General features: G+C 41.3%; 1 protein-coding gene across 1 annotated transcript; it reads left to right on the forward strand.

The window, feature by feature from the left end:
- The first annotated feature begins 2,554 nt into the window (after positions 1-2,554).
- Positions 2,555-3,493, forward strand: LOC102410488 (olfactory receptor 5B2-like). Its single transcript, XM_025265833.3, has one exon. The coding sequence runs from the start codon at positions 2,555-2,557 to the stop codon at positions 3,491-3,493; it is 939 nt and encodes a 312-aa protein (XP_025121618.3).
- Positions 3,494-21,836: the final 18,343 nt, after the last annotated feature.

A 21,836-nucleotide genomic window follows, 5' to 3' on the forward strand; every position in this document is an offset into this window, starting at 1 on the left:
GGGTCATGAAGATCATTTTTGTGCAGTTCTTCTGTGTATTCTTGGCACCTCTTCTTAATACCTTCTGCTTCTGTTAGTTCCATACAATTTCTGTCCTTTATCGAGCCCATCTTTGCATGAAATGTTCCCTTGGTATCTCTAATTTTCTTGAAGAGATCTCTAGTCTTTCCCATTCTATTGCTTTCCTCTATTTCTGTACATTGATCACTTAGGAAGGCTTTCTTATCTCTCCTTGGTATTCTTTGGAACTCTGCATTAAAATGGATATATCTTTCCTTTGCCTTTAGCTTCTGTTCTTTTCTCGGCTATTTGTGAGGCCTCCTCAGACAGCCATTTTGCTTTTTTGCACTTCTTCTTCTTGGGGGTGGTCTTGATCACTGCCTCCTGTACAATGTCATGAACCTCCATCCATAGTTCTTCAGGCACTCTGTCTATCAGATCTAATCCCTTGAATCTATTTCTCACTTCCACTTGATTATAAGGGATTTGATTTAGGTCATACCTGAATGGTCTAGTGGTTTTCCCTGCTTTCTTCAATTTAAGTCTGAATTTGGCAATAAGGAGTTCATGGTCTGAGCCACAGTCAGCTCCCAGTCTTGTTTTTGCTGACTGTATAGAGCTTCTCCATCTTTGGCTGCAAAGGATATAATCAATCTGATCTCAGTATTGACCATCTGGTGATGTCCATGTGTAGAGTCGTCTCTTGCGTTGCTGGAAGAGGGTGTTTGCTATGACCAGGGTGTTCTCTTGGCAAAACTCCATTAGCCTTTGCCCTGCTTCATTCTGTATTCCAAGGCCAAATTCGTCTGTTACCCCAGGTATCTCTTGACATCCTACTTTTGCATTCCAGTCCCATATAATGAAAAGGACATCTTTTTGAGTGTTAGTTCTAGAAGATCTTGTAGGTCTTAATAGAACCGTTCAGCTTCAGCTTCTTCAGCATTACTGGTTGGAGCATAGACTTGGATTACTGTGACATTGAATGGTTTGCCTTGGAAACAAACAGAGATCATTCTGTCATTTTTGAGATTGCATCCAAGTACTGCATTTCAGACTCTTTTGTTGACTACCCATTGCACTACTCTGGCCTGGAGAATTCCATGGACCATGGGGTTGCAAAGAATCAGACAGAACTGAGTGACTTCATTTTCACTTTCTTTCACTTTCATAGCAACACTCTAGTTGTGCTTTTAAAAAATATATTACCTCATTTAACTGTTATAATAATTGTTTTCCAAGGATCTAATTACCATATCATTTTATAGAGACAATGAGGCTCAAAGATGTTATTTCATGAACAATGTCTCCTAGGTTTTATATTATAAGGCTGCTTTTGAACACATATGTACCTCTTTTCAGAACCCAAGCTCAACATTCCATGGCACACTTTCTTTTAAGAATTTCTCCTTTGGCTATGTATGCCTCTACAATATGCAATGAATAAATATAAGCTTTAGTTTAAAATAAATTCAATTAAATTTCAGTTAGGAGCATGTGTCCCAGAAATCACTCTGCATGGGTCCAAAGCTTGACTCTGTCAGTTGATACTCAGATAAACTTACTCAAAACACTTAACCTTTTGTAGGTTTGTTGAGAGGATTAAGCATATTTAAGCATGTTAAACTTAAATGTGTACTTGGAGTGAGCTCTGTATAAATGTAACCTGTTGATAGATTCAAGTGATTTGATTTGGAAGATGTGTTTATAGCAAATGTGTGATCAGTCAGTTCAGTTCAGTTCAGTCGCTCATTTGTGTCCAACCCCATGGACTGCAGCATGCCAGGCTTCCTTGTCCATCACCAACTCCTTGAGTTTACTCAAACTCATGTCCATTGAGTCTGTGATTCCATCCAACCACCTCATCCTCTGTCATCCACTTCTCCTCCCGCCTTCAATCTTTCCCAGCATCAGGGTCTTTCCAAATGACCTTCTTCACACCAGGTGGTCAAAGTATTGTGTGGTATAGGACAAATAATAATCTCTTTCTGCACCTCAGTTTGTTCATTTGCACAAGTGGGAAATTAACAATATAATCTGCGTGGATCTTTCAGCTTCAACAGCATGTAACTGTTAGATAATTCATTTGCTAAGTTTTTTATTCCACTCTATGCTTTATTTTTTCCCCACTTTTTTTGACTGTTTTGCGTCTTTGTTGCTGCTCACGGGCTTTCTATAGTTGTGGTGAGTGGGGTACTTTCTGGTGGTGGTGCACGGGCTTTTCATTCCCACGATTTCCCTTGTTGTGGAGCTTGGGCTCTAGAGTGTGTGGGTTTCAACAGTTGTGGTGCATGGGCTTGGTTGCTCCACAGCATGTGGGACTCTCCTGGATGAGGAATCCAACCCATGCCCCCTCCATCAGCAGGCAGCTTCTTAACCACTAGACCACCAGGGAAGACCAAAACTATGCTTCAGATCAGAGAATCAAGAAGAATAATTTATTGCCATCATAAAGTGATAAAATAACAGGGTGTTTATATAATTCCAGGGCAAACTCTTTGCTGTTTACCAGATGCTCTTTGCTTTCTCATTACTACAGAGAATTTAGAAAATTCCCATGGAGAATGGTACAGAGGTGACGGACTTCATCCTGGTGGGTCTAACCAATGCTCCAGAACTTCAGATCCCCCTCTTTATTGTGTTCACCCTCATTTACCTCATCAGTGTTTTTGGAAACCTGGGGATGATCACACTGATCCTGTTGGACTCCTATCTCCACACCCCAATGTACTTTTTCATCATTAATCTGTCTTTGGTGGACTTTGGCTACTCCTCAGCTGTCACACCGAAAGTGATGGCTGGGTTTCTTAGAGCAGACAAGGTCATCTCATACAATGCCTGTGCTACTCAGATATTCTTTTTTGCAGCCTTTGCCAGTGTGGAAAATTTCCTCTTAGCTGCAATGGCCTATGATCGCCACGCTGCAGTGTGTGAACCCCTACATTACACCATCACCATGAAGACAAGTGTGTGTGCCCGTCTGGCCATAGGCTCCTACGTCTGTGGATTTGTGAATGCCTCCATCCATGTTGGGGGCACGTTCAGTCTTTCTCTGTGTAAGTCCAAGGTGGTCCATCACTTTTTCTGTGATATTCCAGCTGTCATGGCTCTCTCTTGCTCTGATAAACATATTACAGAGGTGGTTCTCGTTTTAATTTCAAGCTTTAATGTCTTCTTTGCTCTTCTGGTAATATTTATTTCCTACCTTCTCATATTTATCACTGTCTTGAAGATGCACTCAGCTAAGGGATACCAAAAAGCTTTGTCCACCTGCGCTAGTCACCTCTCAGCCGTTAGCATCTTCTATGGGACAATCATCTTCATGTACTTACAACCCAGCTCCAATCACTCCATGGACACAGACAAAGTGGCCTCTGTGTTCTATGCTATGGTCATCCCCATGGTGAACCCTATAGTCTACAGCCTGAGGAACAAAGAGGTGAAAAGTGCATTCAAGAAGGTTTGGGGGAAGGCAAAATTCTCTCTAGGATTTTAATGCCACATCATGTACAATAATCTAGTTTTGTTCCTCTTAAGTCTTTCTATTCACATTTTTAGACTTCAAGTACATTTAATTGCTAAAGTTATATTCTTACCACTCAGAAATCTGTAGTATAATAAAAATAAAATATATGTGATACTTGAATTAAATATGGCTCAAGTAAAGCATAAGACATTTTGAGTCCTGCTTCTTAAAAATATTTCTAATGGTTTTTGACTTATTCACTTGCTACACAGGCATTTCCTCTATCACATGGCAGTGCAAACATACATGTAAATCAGTAGGACCAGCAAGTTCATGAACAGAAACACATATGTATGCTCTGTGTGGGCATATGATCACATACACATTGCCCTGGCAAATTTGTGGTATAGGTGGTTTATTGCTGGGAGCCGGCATATTGCATATTGAGTGAGGATCTGTAATAGCTCAACTGGAATTCTATCACTGCTGGGAGCCAGCGTGAGGCACTCGTGAGGCACTCCGCCCATGACAAAGGTCATGAGGAAGGAGGCTCGGCATACGCAAAGGCGGGATCGAGCCTCAGGAGTCCCCCTGGAAATTCTCGAGCATCTAGCCCCAAAACCAGAGTCTGCCTACTTTCTGCTTTGTGCTTTCACCTACACCTCTGACTTTACGGGGGGCTGTCCCCCACTACCTCTCTCTGAAAAGAGAGTTAGCTTACAGCTCCAGTTAATAATTCCTGGGTGTGACAGTGTTTCAACCTACAAACTCCTTTGGAAATCCTCTAGCCTGCCTGAATAGGTTTTTCCGGCCACATGTGATTGTTCAGAGCCTCCCAACTGTGAGAGGCAGGAGATGTTCTAAACTGCCTAAACACAGATTCCTTTGAGTAGTTAAAAGATTGATTAGAAAATGTATTGGTGAAGGGTTTTTCACTTGTTGGGCCAATGTTTGCTGCTAAGTCTCCATACTCCTACTGTGTCCTTGGCAGTGTATTGATTGATATAATGGGTGTATAGAAATGTAAAATGCAGCTTTGTTCAATGCTTTTTGGAAGGCTGGCGCCTGACTTTGGAATAATCACCTTTAGAGAAAGATAAGTTTCTTAAAATGTTAACAGGCCTCCGGGCCAGAAGATGATGTCTATCACCTGAACTTTTGCATATGATAAGTTTGCAGGAAGAAAGCCTGGCTTGCTGCATGACTCTACCCCTTCCCCCATTATCCTCTATGCATACCTTAAGGTATAAAAACTACTTTGGAAAATAAAGTGCGGGCCTTGTTCACTGAAACTTGGTCTCCCCATGTCATTCTTCCCTTTAACTTCCGGCTGAGCGTCCATCTGGAGCGTGGATGTCCTCTGCGACCATTTATTTGCCTGGGCTTCTAAGACCCACTCGAGAAGGTGTCTAAGGTGGGGCACCTTCCGCTATTCGAGAGGGCGCCTGCGGCCTCCGTGGTCAGAGCTAACCTGGTGTCACGGGTTATATTGATTTTCCGCGTAAACCAAGCCACTCAGCTTCTTTTCTCCACTGAATTTTCCTACTGAGCTATCCTTATTTCAGCCGCTTTTCTCCACTGAATTTTCCTACTGAGCTATCCTTATTTCAGCCGCTTTTCTCCACTGAATTTTCCTACTGAGCTATCCTTATTTCAGCCGCTTTTCTCCACTGAATTTCCTCACTGAGCTATCCTTATTCTATTACTCTTTGTATCCTTAATTAAAGTGTAATTAAGCAGTTATTCCCTGACCCTCGCCTAGCCGTCTCTCCTTCGAATACCCTGGATCAGCCGGGGCTGGTCCCCGGCAGTTTATAATACAATAATTTAAGATAATTTAAAGGTATTAAAATGCAAATTTATGTCTAATCTTCTTTATTTCTTTAATGGAATATCTGTTTTAAGAGTCTTAATTGGTTAAAAAAAAAAAAAGTTATGTAATCCTAAATGAAAGGATGGGCTTCATTGGCACACTTTATTGAAAGACACATAAATATCACATTCAAATGAAGTTATATTTCTGTCTTGGCTGAGTCATTTTGTAAAACCAAATGTTCACATTACAATTTTCAAAAGGATGAACGAACTTGAATATAAGAAAAATAAAGAAAAATAAAAGCATTTTCCATTATTTATATATGACCACAAAGTTTAATGATATTTTTTAAAAATGCAGAGAGTATTGATAACATTGTGCATTTTTCTGTCTGCAAATGCTTTGAAATTGTTGATGCTTCTCATTTGTTCATACTTTAGTTGAGTTAGGTCACCTTTTTTGCTCTCCAAGTCTTCTCCCGGCTCCATTCACACCAATTCCCTTGCTATTTCTTGACAACTTCACATGTTTCTGCATCAGAGCCTTTGAATTTGCTGCTCCGAGTGAATGTCCTTAAATGTTACCCTAACCCAGAGACTTCCCTGCAGGGAGACGGCATATTGCATATTGAGTGCATACTGCATATTGAGTGCAGCACTTTGCACAGCATCATCTTTCAGGATCTGGAATAGCTCAACTAGAATTCTATCACTGCCGGGAGCCAGCGTCAGGCACTCCGCCCATGGCAAAGGTCATGAGGAAGGAGGCTCAGCATACACAAAGGCAGGATCCAGCCTCAGGAGTCCCCCTGGAAATTCTCGAGCATCTACCCCCAAAACCAGAGTCTGCCTACTTTCTGCTTTGTGCTTTCACCTAGACCTCTGACTTTACGGGGGGCTGTCCCCCACTACCTCTCTCTGAAAAAAGAGTTAGCCTACAGCTCCAGTTAATAATTCCTGGGTGTGACAGTGTTTCAACCTACAAACTCCTTTGGAAGTCCTCTAGCCTGCCTGAATAGGTTTTTTCCGGCAACATGTGATTGTTCAGAGCCTCCCAACTGTGAGAGGCAGGAGATGTTCTAAGCTGTCTAAACACAGATTCCTTTGAGTAGTTAAAAGATTGATTAGAAATTGTATTGGTGAAGGGTTTTTTACTTGTTGGGCCAATGTTTGCTGCTAAGTCTCCATATCCCTTACCTACTGTGTCCTTGGCAGTGTATTGATTGATATAATGGGTGTATGGAAATGTAAGTAGTAGCCTCAATGTTTGTAACCTTGGACCTATAGGAATGCAACTTTATCCAATGCTTTTTTGGAGGCTGGCGCCTGACTTTAGAATAATCACCTTTAGAGAAAAATAAGTTTCTTAAAATGTTAACAGGCCTCCTGGCCAGAAGATGATGTAAATCACCTAAACTTTTGCATATGATAAGTTTGAAAGCCTGGCTTTGATTAGGATCAGGAACTGCTGTCCTTGCATGACTCTATCCCTTCCCCCATTATCCTCTATGCACAACTTAAGGTATAAAACTACTATTGGAAAATAAAGTACGCCTTTTTGTTCACCGAAATTTGGTCTCCCCATGTCGTTCTTTCTTTCACCTTCTAGCTGAATTTTTCCTCTGAGGCGGGGAAGCTCGTCAAGCCTACTAATTTTGCCTGGGCTTCGAAGATCTGACCGGGGAGGCCTTAGTGTCTCCTCTCCTTCGGGAGAACGGAAGGACGCCTGCGGCTTTCGTAGGTGACGTAAATTCCCTGCTTCGGAGTTTTATTCAGCCTCTTTTCTTTACTGAATTTCTTCGCTGAGCTATCCTTATTTCACCACTCTTTATATCCTTAATAAACGCTTAATTAAGCAGTTGTTTCCTGATCTTCGCCGACGCCGTCCCCACTTCGAATTCCCTGGATCCACCAGGGCTGAACCCCGGCACTTCCCTGACTATCTTTATAAAACACTCTCTCATCCCCTTACACACCAACTCTTAACCCTGTATTTTTCTTTATAATCCTTATCAACACTCACTCATGTATATTTATTTGCCCTCTGGTTTGTTAACTATTTCTCCCTGTTAGAATGTAAGTTCCTTAAGAACAGTGACTTTATCTCGTTTTCTCATCATGTGATTCTCTGTACTTAATGGTTATGTGTTTCATAGTAGATTCTCAGTAAACAATTATCAAAAGTACAAATAAATTGAGTCTTTTTTGCATCATATGTTAAATCTTTGAACTGCTGATGATTATATTACAGTGTATTCCCCTTAGTAAAATCAAAATCAATTAGGGTATTGGAACATAAATTTATATTGAACCTTTATTTATTTAATTGAAAAATTGTCCAATGTAGAGGAAGAGTTTTGCCATTTTTCAAATGAAGGTATCATTTTATTGGCACATTTTATGGAAACTACCTAAGCATAGCATTTAATGGATTATAATAATATTTCCATCTTGACTCAGTCATTTTGGAGAAATAGCATCTTCACATGATAATTTTCAAAGACATAAAATGACTAGAGTAGAAGAAAACTGGTGGGGGTTAAACTTGTTTAAGTTTAACCAGAGAAGTGAGAAAACACAGAAACAAAGGGAAGTAGTCAAGGGAGACCAAATAATAACAGTTTAGTAAGTGAGCAAAGTCTAGGCCCTTTAGTTCCTTCTCAAGGGCTGTAGATAATATTCTGGGCCACAGATACCGAAACCCCCACCAGGTGGAGACATGATGATATGTAATGACCAGACTGTAGTCACGACATAAGCTGCCACAATTTCAAGAATTGGCCAAAAAAACATGGGAGCAAAATGACCCTGGAACTGAAGCTTCATTGTCATTAAAACAATCAAAAGGACACTGGTCAGACCACTGAAGACCAGTTTCAAGATGACTGTCAGAGCTGACTGTGTTGTGTCTACATGTAGCTCCCCCTCTCAGCCTATGAAAGCTCTTGCCCTCTGATTGTTGGGGTTGGGGACAGAGCTGGCCTTTGGACAGGAGTCTGCTCTTCCCGCCAGTTGCCATCATCCAAAACGAAGCAAATTTTCCTTTCCACCAACCCTGCCTTTAATGACTTTTGAGTGGTGAGCAGTCAGAACCCACTTTCAGTTACACAATGAACTTTTGGAATCCACAGCATCTGATAGATCATCTGAAACCATCTTAAACATTTTTTCCTTTGGAATTATGTCTCATTAAGTGGTGAGTAACATCAGATAGATTCTATATAGTAAGTCACAAAAGACACAAAGATAAGAAACTATTAAAAGTTTTTAATATTTGATTCAATTTGGAAAATTACTTCATATGCTGAATGTATAATTAACTCATAACTCTAAGGGCTTCCCTGGTGGCTCAGATGGTAAAGCATCTGCCTGCAATGTGGGAGATGTGGGTTCAATTCCTGGGTCGGGAAGATCCCCTGGAGAAGGAAAGGGCAATCCACCCCAGCACTCTTGCCTGGAAAATCCCATGGACGGAGGAGCCTGATAAGTTACAGACCATGTGGTTGCAAACACCCATATTGAATGTAAATATAACCTATATTCAGTAAACTAGTATGAAATTTAATTATCACTTGATTTTTGCCTTCCAGTGATCTGTAATAATGCTACACAATGGTATTTGTTCCTTTGCCTTCTCTATCGCTATGCAATTAGAAGCATTCAGCATCTCAAGATTTATAAGACTGTGCTTTAATGCCTTAAGGCAGTCATGCTGATTCTAGTGGGACAAGCATAATTTTATCTCACCAGCGTGTGTTGATGGGATACTAGTGACATTCCCTCTAGCTCTAAAGTCTATGCGATGAGGAATGTTTCTCTTGCTAGAATCATTTTGTTATTATTATTTTAAATGTTTTTAAAATTTTAGAGTACTCTAAAATTTTACAGAGGTATTACTGACAATTCCCATATACCCATTCCCTGACCCAGTTTCCCCTACTGGGACTCTCTTTACCATGTGTGAAAGGGAAATTCTCTCAGTCGTGTCCTACTCTCTGTGTTTCTCCAGGTCAGAACACTGGAGTGGATAGCCCTTCCCTTCTCCAGGGGACCTTCCCAACCCAGAGATCGAACCCAGGTCTCCTGCATTGCAGGCAGCTTCTTTACTGGCTGAGCCACCAGGTACCTTTGTCAAACTTGGACATCAACATTGGCATTACTACTATTTAAACTTTAGATTTTACTTGGATTTTGCAATTTTTTCCAACCAATTTTTTTTCTCTTCCAGGAGACAACTCAGAAACAACATTGAGTTGACATCTCACGGTTCCTTCATTCCTTCTTGTCTATAACAGTTTCTCAGTTTTTCCTCATTTTTCATATTCCTAAAGTTTTGGGGAATACTAATTAGATGTTTTGTAAAGTCTCCTAACTTGCATTTGTTTGAATTTTTTTTATCATCGTTAGATGAAGGTTGGGGGTTTATGTGAAGAATAAAACCCCTATTCATCTTCTTATATAAGGGGGTACATGTAAACAACATGACTTGATGCTGTGATATTAACTTCAGTCACTGGCCCAAGATAGCTTTTCTGTTGTCCAGTGTCAAGAAAATTTCTCCCTTTTCAATTTTTTTTTTTTTTTTGTAAGCAACTCACTACGTCTATTTGATCCTCCAGGCTATGGAGGACTAAGGTTGACCTCCTGCAGTGGAGGAGAATATACCAATAAATTATTTAGAATGCTTATGAAGGGAAAAAATGATCTCTTCTCCACCACTTATTTATTTATTCAATTATTTGTTTATGTAACCATAGGAACACATACTTAGTGTGCACTTTGTATTGTAATCCAATATTATATTGATTTATTTATTTTGCTTAAATTGTTCCAAGTTTGGTCATTGGAAACTCTTTAATTTTTTTTTTCCCTGTTTCCTTTTGACATGTCCCCTATCCTTTTATATTTGAACAGTTATTTATACTTGAGAGTTACAAGACACTCAGGGTCATCTTGTATTTAACCTGCTCAGTCCCAGAATTAATAAATTATTTCTTCAAAGAGCTCTGCTTTAAGCTATTAGAGGAAGATATTTAGAAAATAGGAGCCAGGAGCTAGGAAGGCTCATTTTTACTGGGGTGCCACTTCTAGGCACTCCTAGAAGATAAAACTAGGAAATATATATGTACACTAACAAACATTTGGACTCCCCTGGTGGCTCAGTGGTGAAGAATCCACCTGCAATACAGGAGTGTGGGTTCAATACCGGGGTCAAGAAGATCCTCTGGAGAAGAAATGGCAACCCACTCCAGTATTCTTGCCTGGGACATTCCATGGACAGAAGGAGCCTGGTGGACTACAGTCCATGGAGTCACAAAAGAGTCAGACGATGTAGAGACTTAATAACAATAACAAATACATACATCCAAAGGTGTGTTTCTTTCTATATCAATCTATCTATGTCTACAGTAGGAGAAGGCAATGGCAACACACTCCAGTACTCTTGCCTGGAAAATCCCATGGATGGAGGAGCCTGGTAGGCTGCAGTCCATGGGGTCACTAAGAGTAGGACACAACTGAAGCGGCTTAGCGGCATATCTACAGTAAGCTAAATAATACATTGATCCTGCTGGTTCTTTCAGCCTTCTCCACTTACTTATGTGTGACTTCCCCTCTCTATTCCTGGATTTCTAAGGGTTTTTATCATGAAATTGGATTTTATCAAATAATTTTTTCTGCAGCAATTGATATGATCATGTTATTTTCTTTACTAGCATATTAATATGCCAGATTACAGGGACTGATATTTAAATGTTGCATCAGCCTGGCATACATGAAATAAATCCCATTTAGTTGTGGTGTATAATTCTTTTTATACTTTGCTGGATTTGGTTTGGTAATATTTTGTTGAGGACTTCTGCATTTATGTTCATGAGAAATACTGGTCTGTAACTTTCTTTGATTTTAATGTATTTTTCTGGTGTTAGCATTAGGGTACTTTCTATACTTGGGGTTTTTTTGGGTTTTTTGTTTTGTTTTGTTTTTTTGTTTTTTTTTGTTTTTTTTGGTCACTTGCAATTAAAAGACATTATAAACTTGTATTTAAATATTGTTGAATTAGGAAACCTGAGAATAGATCACCATGTGCTTCTCATTCATGGCTTTTATTTTTATTTTCTTCCCCAGCTGAGTTGGAATGCTTTTGCTGGGACAAAGTTGATCCAACACCAAGAGCAATGTGTAAATAGGCCGAGATAATGCGAGTAAATAGAGACAAAGAAGCATGCCTTTTCCTCCTGTATTTAAGACATAAAATCCACAAAATTCTCCATGTTTGGTGTTGTGTCAAGAAGCCTATCATGACCGCTGTGGGAGCTGAAGTGTGAGAGAGGACAGCTTGGGAAACTGAGCGACGGCGGTGGCAGCACTCTGCCCCTCGTGACGGGGTTTCCTCCGGCGTCCCCAGCCCCACCCATCGCGTAGATGTGATTGCTGAGACTGGATCATGGATGGACAGAGCACAAATCAGCTCTGGCCAACTTAACAGAAAGGAGTTTATTGGAAGAATAATGAAGTACTCACAAAACCAAGAAAAATGATGGCTAATTAAGCTCAGGAAATCAGTGTTAAACAAAGAAAACCAGAAGGCAGAGAACACAGGCAAGATAAAACCCCTGAGATAGTTTTGTTAAGACAATTCCTCTGACACACCCATCACTTCTGCCTTAGGCCGTCATAATCACAGCTGAAGGCCCTTTGCTAATGTCACATGCCATGGCACCCGATATCAACGAATTCTGACTGTCCCAACTTTGATACGTTATCTATGGCATCCCCTTGACCGAGATAAGTACTTCTGTTGCTGGCTGAGCAGTGAGCATGGTAAGTATAATGACAATAATAAGTGTAAGTCTAGTCGCTCAGTCGTGTCCAACTCTTTGCTACCCCATGTGCTGGGGTCCAGCCCCGGTGGATCCAGGGAATTCGAAGCGGGGACGGCGTCCGCGAGGATCAGGAAACAACTGCTTAATTAAATGTTAATTAAGGATATAAAGAGTAATAGAATAAGGATAGCTCAGTGAGGAAATTCAGTGGAGAAAAGAGGCTGAAATAAGGATAGCTCAGTGAGGAAATTCAGTGGAGAAAAGAGGCTGAATAATTCAGCCAGAAGGTGAGAGAAAGAACCACATGGGGAGACCAAGTTTCGGTGAACAAGGCCCGCACTTTATTTTCCAAAGTAGTTTTTATACCTTAAGTTATGCATAGAGGATAATGGGGGAAGGGGTAGAGTCATGCAGTAAGCCAGGCTTTCTTCCTGCAAACTTATCATATGCAAATCTTTAGGTGATTTGCATCATCTTCTGGCCCAGAGGCCTGTTAACATTTTAAAACCCTTTCTTCAGAAAACTTATTTTTCTCTAAAGGTGATTAGTCAAGTGCCAGCCTCCAAAAGCATTAGATAAAGTTGCATTCCTATAGGGCAAAGGTGTGGTGGGCTATAACAAGAAAAAGGGTCCAAGGTTGCAAACATTAAAGCTACTACTTACACCGATTATATTAATCAATACACTGCCAGGGACACAGCAGGTGAGGGATATGGAAACTTAGCAGCAAACATTGGCCCAACAAGTGAAAAACCCTTCACCAATACAATTTCTAATCAATCTTTTAACTGCTCAAAGGAATCTGTATTTAGACAGTTTAGAACATTTCATGCCTCTCACAGTTGGGAGGCTCTGAGCAATCACATGTGACCGGAAAAACCTATTCATGCAGGCTAGAGGACTTCCAAAGGAGTTTGTACGTTGAAACACTATCACACCCAGGAACTTTATTAACTGGAACTGTAAGTTAACTCTTTTTTTCAGAGAGAGGTAATGGGGGACAGCCCCCCTGTAAAGTCAGAGGTGTAGGTGAAAGCACAAAGCAGAAAGTAGGCAGACTCTGGTTTTGGGGGTAGATGCTCAAGAATTTCCAGAGGGACTCCTGAGACTCAATCTCACCTTTGCATATGCCGAGCCTCCTTCCTCATGACCTCTGCCCCTGGCACCCATGGACTGTAGCCTATCAGGCTCCTCTGTCCACGGGATTCTCCAGGCAAGAATACTCAAGTGGGTTGCCATTTCCTTCTCCAGGGGATCTTCCAGACCCAGGGATCAAACCTGGGTCTTCCGCATCACAGCCAGACGCTTTACCCTCTGAGCCACCAGGGAAGCCCAATGACAATAATAATAGCTCTCATTTATATAGTTTCTTAGAGCACTGATGCTGCTCTCCATGCTTTATATGTCTTAACTTATTTAATCCTCACAACAACTCCATGAATAGGTACTATTATTTCCATTTTACTTAGGAAATGGAGGCTTACAGACACTAAATAACTTGCCTGAGGTCCAGGGCAGTTTGGACAGAACCAGGGCTTGAAATCATGCCTCTTTAGAGGTTCTGTAGGAGACCCTTGAACATGCTGTTGTATAGATTTCCACCAAGTTTCACATACTGGGGAATTATCAAAAATAGGAAAAGTTAGGGTAAATAATGTCCATTTCTGGAAGAACAGAAATGGTATGGACCTAAAAGAAGCAGAAGATAAGAAGAGGTGGCAAGAATACACAGAAGAACTATACAAAAAACATCTTCATGACCCATGATGGTGTGATCACTCACTTAGAGCCAAACATCCTGGAATGCAAAGTCAAGCAGGCCTTAGGAAGCATCTCTAAGAACAAAGCTAGTGGAGGTGATGGAATTCCAGTTGAGCTATTCCAAATCCTGAAAGATGATGCTGTGAAAGTGCTGCACTCAATATGCCAGCAAATTTGGAAAACTCAGCAGTGGCCACAGGGCTGGAAAAGGTAAGTTTTCATTCTAATCCCAAAGAAAGGCAATGCCAAAGAATGTTCAAACTACCACACAATTGCACTCATCTCACACACTAGAAAAGTAATGCTCAAAATTTTCCAAGCCAGGCTTCAACAGTACGTGAACTGTGAATTTCCAGATATTCAAGCTGGTTTTAGAAAAGGCACAGGAACCAGAGATCAAATTGTTAACATCTGTTGGATCATCAAGAAAGCAAAAGAGTTCCAGAAAAACATCTATTTCTGCTTTATTGACTATGCCAAAACCTTTGACTGTGTGGACCACAACAAACTGAAATATTCTTCAAGAGATGGGAAAACCAGACCACTTGACCTGTGTCCAGAGAAATTTGTATGCCGGTCACGAAGCAACAGTTAGAATTGGACATGGAACAATAGACTGGTTCCAAACAGGAAAAGGAGTACGTCAAGGCTGTATATTGTCACCCTGCTTATTTAACTTATATGCAGAGTACATCATGAGAAACCCTGGGCTGGAGGAAGCACAAGCTGGAATCAAGATTGCCGGGAGAAATATCAATAACCTCAGATATGCAGATGACAACACCCCTATGGCAGAAAGCAAAGAAGAACTAAAGAGCCTCTCAGTGAAAGTGAAAGAAGGGAGTGGAAAAGTTGGCTTAAAGCTCACCATTCAGAAAACGAAGATCATGGCATCTGGTCCCATCACTTCATGGGAAATAGATGGGGAAACAGTGGAAACAGTGACAAACTTTATTTTTTTTGGGCTCCAAAATCACTACAGATACTGACTGCAGCCATGAAATTAAAAGATGCTTGCTCCTTGCAAGAAAAGCTATGACCAACCTCAGGTCAGTTCAGTCACTCAGTCGTGTCTGACTCTTTGCGACACCATGAATCACAGCACGCCAGGCTTCCCTGTCCATCACCAACTCCTGGAGTTCACTCAAACTCATGTCCAGCGAGTCAGTGATGCCATTCAGCCATCTAATCCTCTGTCATCCCCTTCTCCTCTGCCCCCAATCCCTCCCAGCTTCAGGGTCTTTTCCAATGAGTCAACTCTTCGTATGAGGTGGCCAAAGTGTTGGAGTTTCAGCTTCAGCATCAGTCCTTGCAATGAACACCCAGGACTGATCTCCTTTAGGATGGACTAGTTGGATCTCCTTGCAGTGCAAGGGACTCTCAAGAGTCTTCTCCAACACCACAGTTCAAAAGCATCAATTCTTCGGTGCTCAGCTTTCTTCACAGTCCAACTCCCATATCCATACATAACTACTGGAAAAACCATAGCCTTGACTAGATGGACCTTTGTTGGCAAAGTAATACCTCTGCTTTTCAATATACTCTCTGCTGCTGCGGCTAAGTCGCTTCACATGTCCAACTCTGTGCGACCCCACAGACGGAAGCTCACCAGGTTCCCCCGTCCTTGTGATTCTCCAGGCAAGGACACTGGAGTGGGTTGCCATTTCCTTCTCCAATGCATGAAAGTGAAAAGTGAAAGTGAAGTTGCTCAATCATGTCCGACTTTTAGCGACCCCATGGACTGCAGCCTACCGGCTCCTCCATCCATGGGATTTTCCAAGCAAGAGTACTGGAGTCGGGTGCCATTGCCTTCTCCAATATACTCTCTAGGTTGGTCATAACTTTCCTTCCAAGGAGTAAGTGTCTTTTAGTTTCATGGCTGCAGTCACCATCTGCAATGATTTTGGAGCCCAGAAAAATAAAGTCTGACACTGTTTCCACTGTTTCCCCATCTATTTCCCATGAAGTGATGGGACCAGATGCCATGATCTTCGTTTTCTGAATGGTGAGCTTTAAGCCAACTTTTTCACTCTCCACTTTCACTTTCATCAAGAGGCTCTTTAGTTCTTCTTTGCTTTCTGCCATAGGGGTGTTGTCATCTGCATATCTGAGGTTATTGATATTTCTCCCGGCAATCTTGATTCCAGCTTGTGCTTCCTCCAGCCCAGGGTTTCTCATGATGTACTCTGCATATAAGTTAAATAAGCAGGGTGACAATATACAGCCTTGACGTACTCCTTTTCCTGTTTGGAACCAGTCTGTTGTTCCATGTCCAGTTCTAACTGTTGCTTCCTGACTTGCATATAGGTTTCTCAAGAGGCAGGGCAGGTGGACTGGTATTCCCATCTCTTTCAGAATTTTCCACAGTTGATTGTGATCCACACAGTCAAAGGCTTTGGCATAGTCAATAAAGCAGAAATAGATGCTTTTCTGGAACTCTCTTGCTTTTTCCATGATCCAGCAGATGTTGGCAATTTGATCTCTGGTTCCTCTGCCTTTTCTAAAACTAGTTTGAACATCTGGAAGTTCACGATTCACATATTGCTGAAGCCTGGCTTGAAAAATTTTGAGCATTAACTTTGCTAGTGTGTGAGATGAGTGCAATTATGTGGTAGTTTGAGCATTCTTTGGCATTGCCTTTCTTTGGGATTGGAATGAAAGCTGACATTTTCCAGTCCTGTGGCCACTGCTGAGTTTTCCAAATTTGCTGGCATATTGAGTGCAGCACTTTCACAGCATCATCTTTTAGGATTTGAAATAGCTCAACTGGAATTCCATCACCTCCTAGACAGCATATTAAAAAGCAGAGAGATTACTTTTTCAACAAGGGTCCGTCTAGTCAAGGCTCTGGTTTTTCCAGTGGTCATGTATGGAAGTGAGAGTTGGACTATAAAGAAAGCTGAACACTGAAGAATTGATGCTTTTGAACTATGGTGTTGGAGAAGACTCTTGAGAGTCCCTTGGACTGCAAGGAGATCCAACAAATCAATCCTAAAGGAAATCAGTCCTGAATATTCATTGGAAGGACTGATGCTGAAGCTGAAACTCTAATAGTTTGGCCAGCTGATGTGAAGAGCAGACTCATTGGCAAAGACCCTGATGCTGGGAGGGATTGGGGGCAGGAGAAGAAGGGGACGACAGAGGATGAGATGGCTGGATGGCATCACTGACTCACTGGACATGAGTTTGAGTAAACTCTGCGAGTTGGTGATGGACAGGGAGGCCTGGCATCCTGCAGTCCATGGTGTCGCAAAGAGTCGGACACGACTGAGCTACTGACGTGAAGTAAAGGTAAAGAACTTCCAGAAAATGGAATCTCCTAGTGGTCATGTTACAGTTTCTACATAGAAATATATCTGAATTTTTGTTTTGGTGGAGTCCCAGAATTGTTCAGCCTTGTCCATAACTGGAGGAAAAAAAGCAAAGATTGTACTGATGAATCCTTGCTTTACAATTTTTGACACCTTAAGAATGTTCATGTTTTGACCCTCCTCTGTCTTATTTCTTGGTTTGTTAATTTTTCACAGGCATCCCCAATCCCACAACTATATGTTAAGGTCTTTGAAATTAACTCATGGTGACTTTTAAGTCCCCTTGGACTGCAAGGAGATCAAACCAGTCAATCCTTAAGGAAATCAACCCTGAATATTTATTGAAAGGACTGATGCCAAAGCTGAAACTCCAGTACTTTGGCCACCTGATGTGAAGAGCCATCTCATTGGAAAAGACCTGATGCTGCGAAAGATTGCAGGCAGGAGGAGAAGGGGATGACAGAGGATGAGATGGTTGGATGGCATCACCGACTCAATGGACATGAACTTGAGCAAACACTGAGACATAGTGAAGAGCAGAGAAGACGGTCGTGCTGCCGTCCATGGGATCACAGAGTCAGACATGACGTAACGGCTGAACACCACCACCACAAGGGATAAATGATTTATTTCAGAGAAAATCACACTTTCAGAACCAGAGGCTCTTTTACAAAGAAAATTAAGACTTTGTATTTTATAGTATTTGATGAGTTTACCATGTATCAGGCTGTTCGAAGAACTTTATGAGCATCAACAAATACGTTCCTCATAACATCCATAAGAAGTAAGCACTATCATCATCTCCTTTTTATAAATGAGGGGACTGATGTGCAGAAGGGTTATGTCACGTGTAACAATTTTGTTGTGAATTTAGGAAGTCATATCGCTGTGAGATAACAGAATTAATGTCCTAGCATAGTTTTCATTACTCCTCTCATGATTCTGTCTGATTCTATCAGGAAAGTTAGTGACTAATCTCTTCTAAAGGTGTCTTCATTACCAAAAGAAATAATGCCCAGTGATGTAGATATATCGTGTTGTGCCTTCACAAACTAAGGTAGGTCTCTACAGACAGTGTAATTGCTTCTTCTCCAGGTGGAATGAGAGATGGTGGCTTCCCTCCTGGGTACCTGATCCCCTGATGACTTCATGTCCACATAAATCCATCTGGTTTCCATTCACTGGCCTGTAACATCGCAATGACTCTGACATCGTTTTAGATGGACCAGTCTGCTGGTCAGAGGCCCTTTGGCATTCTTCTATAAATCTTAAGGTAATAGTTTGTCCATTTTACTAAGTGAACTTATTTCCCAGGCATATTACTCTGAGCCTGTAACAACTATCAGGGATAAAACCCCAAGCTAAAATGTCCATGGTGAGTATGATAATCCTTTCTTGACATTGCTCAGCCCTTTATAGAGTGCATGCAAGGATGTTCTCCTATTTGTCCTCACAGCAACATCCCTGTGTGACACATTTGAAAGTATTTTATCATCTTCACTTAAAAATTACATTTTCCTTATATCTCCCTGCCTCTGGAGAACTTCAATCTTTGTGATGAGACATGTAGAAAAAGCTTCAATAGGATCCTTTCTCTTTGAGTGGGACTAAAAATTTGAAGGTCACAGGGAAGTTGTGCCACTTTCCTTGAAAAGTAAGGTAAATTTCTAGGTCAGTTCTATGGCCTAGTTTAGACTGTGGTCTTACAAGATGTGCTGTGTAAAGTTACAAAGGCAGTGTGTCCTCGTGAATTTCTTTGGAGTTTAAAATCCTGAGTTTTAATGCTCTCATGTTCCCAAGCTAGAGTCCAGATGTTTCAACAACCTTCATTAACTAAGAAATGACTTTTCTCAAGTAATAGAAGATGATATTTTTCTGAGCACAATCCCTGTGTTTAGGGTGGCACTCAGAAAATGGTGGGTACTCAGTAAATGTTTACTAAGGCACTGAGTGGACAAATGAAGACATGAATAAGTCACTAGCTGAACTCCATGGAGCACACTATGAAGTTCATGGTCCTGTGTTACTAGAGCAGTCTCGGGTGTAACTTTGCATGGGATTTTCGGAAGCCCGAGATCAAAAGCTTTACACTTTTTGAATAAGAAATCTACAGAAAAAAACATGACTTACATTGTCGCTCAGCACATCTACCCACCTAATGCGTACAGTAGAAATAAAACTTTCATGGAGCCCTAGCGTATTTTTATCTGAAACGTACCTTTACTTCCTGTGCTTTTCTATCTTCTATCTATTAGTTTCAGGCGCACAACACCGTGGTTTGATATTTGTATTTATAGTAAAACGATCATCAGAATAAGTCTTGATAACAGCTGTCACCATGCATAGATACAACTTTTTAAAATATGCAGTGTAGCATTATTGCCTATAATGTACATTATATTCCCATGATTTATTTTGTAACTGAAAGTTTGTATCATTTGACTCTTTCACCCATGTCAGCCACCCTCCACTCCCCCATCTCTGACAGCCATCAGGATGAACCATCCTGGATTCATCTTGTGATTTAAACATATTTCACTAAGTAAGACTGACTCTTGACCAACATGAGATTTAGGGGCAGTGACCCTCAGCACAGTCGAAAATCTGCATTTAACATGCAATTGACTCTCCATTTCTTAGACCTCAGATAGATCATAGTTGCTTGGATGATAATCTCATTCTTCACACTGTTCACCTCCAGAAAGACAGTGATATATCACTTTTTTCTCAGGTGATAATCTAATAGGAGAGCTGAAAAGATCAAATGAAATATTTATCCTTCTCAAACTACTTGGCTTATGGTAAGTGCTCAGTGAATAGGAGTGATGTCTTGCTTAGGAACAACAGCGATAAAAGTATAAATAGGGACTTCCCTGGCAGTCCAGGGGTTCAGATTTTGCCTTCCAATGCAGGGGGTGTAGGTTTGATCCCTGGTCAGGAAGCTAAGACCCCACATGTCTCTGGGCCAGAATAACCTATATGTGAAACAGAAGCAATATTGTAACAAATTCAATAAAGATTTCAAAACTGGTCCACGTCAAAAAAAGTCTTCAGAAAAAGCAATCTGCAGAGGAAGCACAACTTTCAACCGGCATAAAAATAAGCAATAGACACTAGCAGTATGTATGTGCTCAGTCACGTCGGACTCTGTGTGACCCCAGGGACTGTAGCCCGTCAGGCTCCTCTGTCCATGGGATTCTCCAGGCAAAAATGCTGGACTCGGCTGCCATTTCCTCCCCCAAGTCATCTTTCCTTCCAAGGGATCAAACCTGCATCTTCTGCACTGCAGGCAGGTTCTTTACCTGCTGAGGCGTCAGGGAAGCCCACACAAGAGGTATTTTGTACATAATTAGGTGGTTGTTTGGAATAGCTGAGTGGGGTCAGGAACTAATGAATACAGTGCATGCCTTTACAGATGGCAAGATGAGAAGCTGCCAGTCTTGGGGTTATTGGGAACCTTATATTGATAGATATGATGGTCATCTAAGTTAAATTCACCCATTCCAGTCCATTTTAGTGCACTGATTCCTAAAATGTCGATGTTAAATCTTGCCATCTCCTGCTTGACCACTTCCAATTTGCCTTGATTCATGGACCTAACATTCCAGGATCCTATGCAATATTGTTAGAACTGGACATGTAACAACAGACTGGTTTCAAATCAGGAAAGGAGTATGTCAGGCTGTATATTGTCACCCTGCTTATTTAACTTATATGCAGAGTACATCATGAGAAACGCTGGGCTGGATGAAGCATAAGCTGGAATCAAGATTGCTGGGAGAAATATCAACAACCTCAGATATGCATATGATGCCACCCTTATGGCCAAAAGCAAAGAACTAAAGAGCCTCTTGATGAAAGTGAAAGAGGAGAGTCAAAAAAGTTGGCTTAAAACTCAACATTCAGAAAACGAAGATCATGGCATCTGGTCCCATCACTTCATGACAAATAGATGGAGAAGCAATGGAAATAGTGACAGACTTTATTTTGGGGGGCTCCAAAATCACTGCAGATGGTGACTGCAGCTATGAAATTAAAAGATGCTTGCTCCTTGGAAGAAAAGCTATGACCAACCTAGGCAGCATATTAAAAAGCAGAGACATTACTTTGCCAACAAAGGTCCATCTAGTCAAGGCTATGGTTTTTCCAGTGGTCATATATGGATGTAAGAGTTGGACTATAAAGAAAGCTGAGTGTGAAAGAATTGATGCTTTTGAACTGTGGTGGTGTTGGAGAAGACTCTTGAGAGTCCCTTGGACTGTAAGGAGATCCAACCAATCCATCCTAAAGGAAATCAGTCCTGAATATTCATTGAAAGGACTGATGCTGAAGCTGAAACTCCAATACTTTGGCCACCTGATGCAAAGAACTGACTCATTGGAAAAGACCCTGATGCTGGGAAAGATTGAAGGCAGGAGGAGAAGCGGATGACAGAGGATGAGATGGTTGGATGGCATTACCAAGTCAACGGACATGAGTTTGAGTAAACTCTGGGAGTTGGTGATAGATGGGGAGGCCTTGTGTGCTGAAGTCCATAGGGTCACAAAGAGTCGGACATGACTGAGCAAATGTACTGAACTGAGCTGAGCTGGGCTGTACTGACGGTGGTACCAAGGCTCGTGTTGTTCAGGTGACAGAACGTGCAGCGAGTCACTTTCCACG

Source organism: Bubalus bubalis, chromosome 16 (assembly GCF_019923935.1).
Source record: "Bubalus bubalis isolate 160015118507 breed Murrah chromosome 16, NDDB_SH_1, whole genome shotgun sequence".
In the NCBI taxonomy this organism is placed as follows: Eukaryota; Metazoa; Chordata; class Mammalia; order Artiodactyla; family Bovidae; genus Bubalus; species Bubalus bubalis.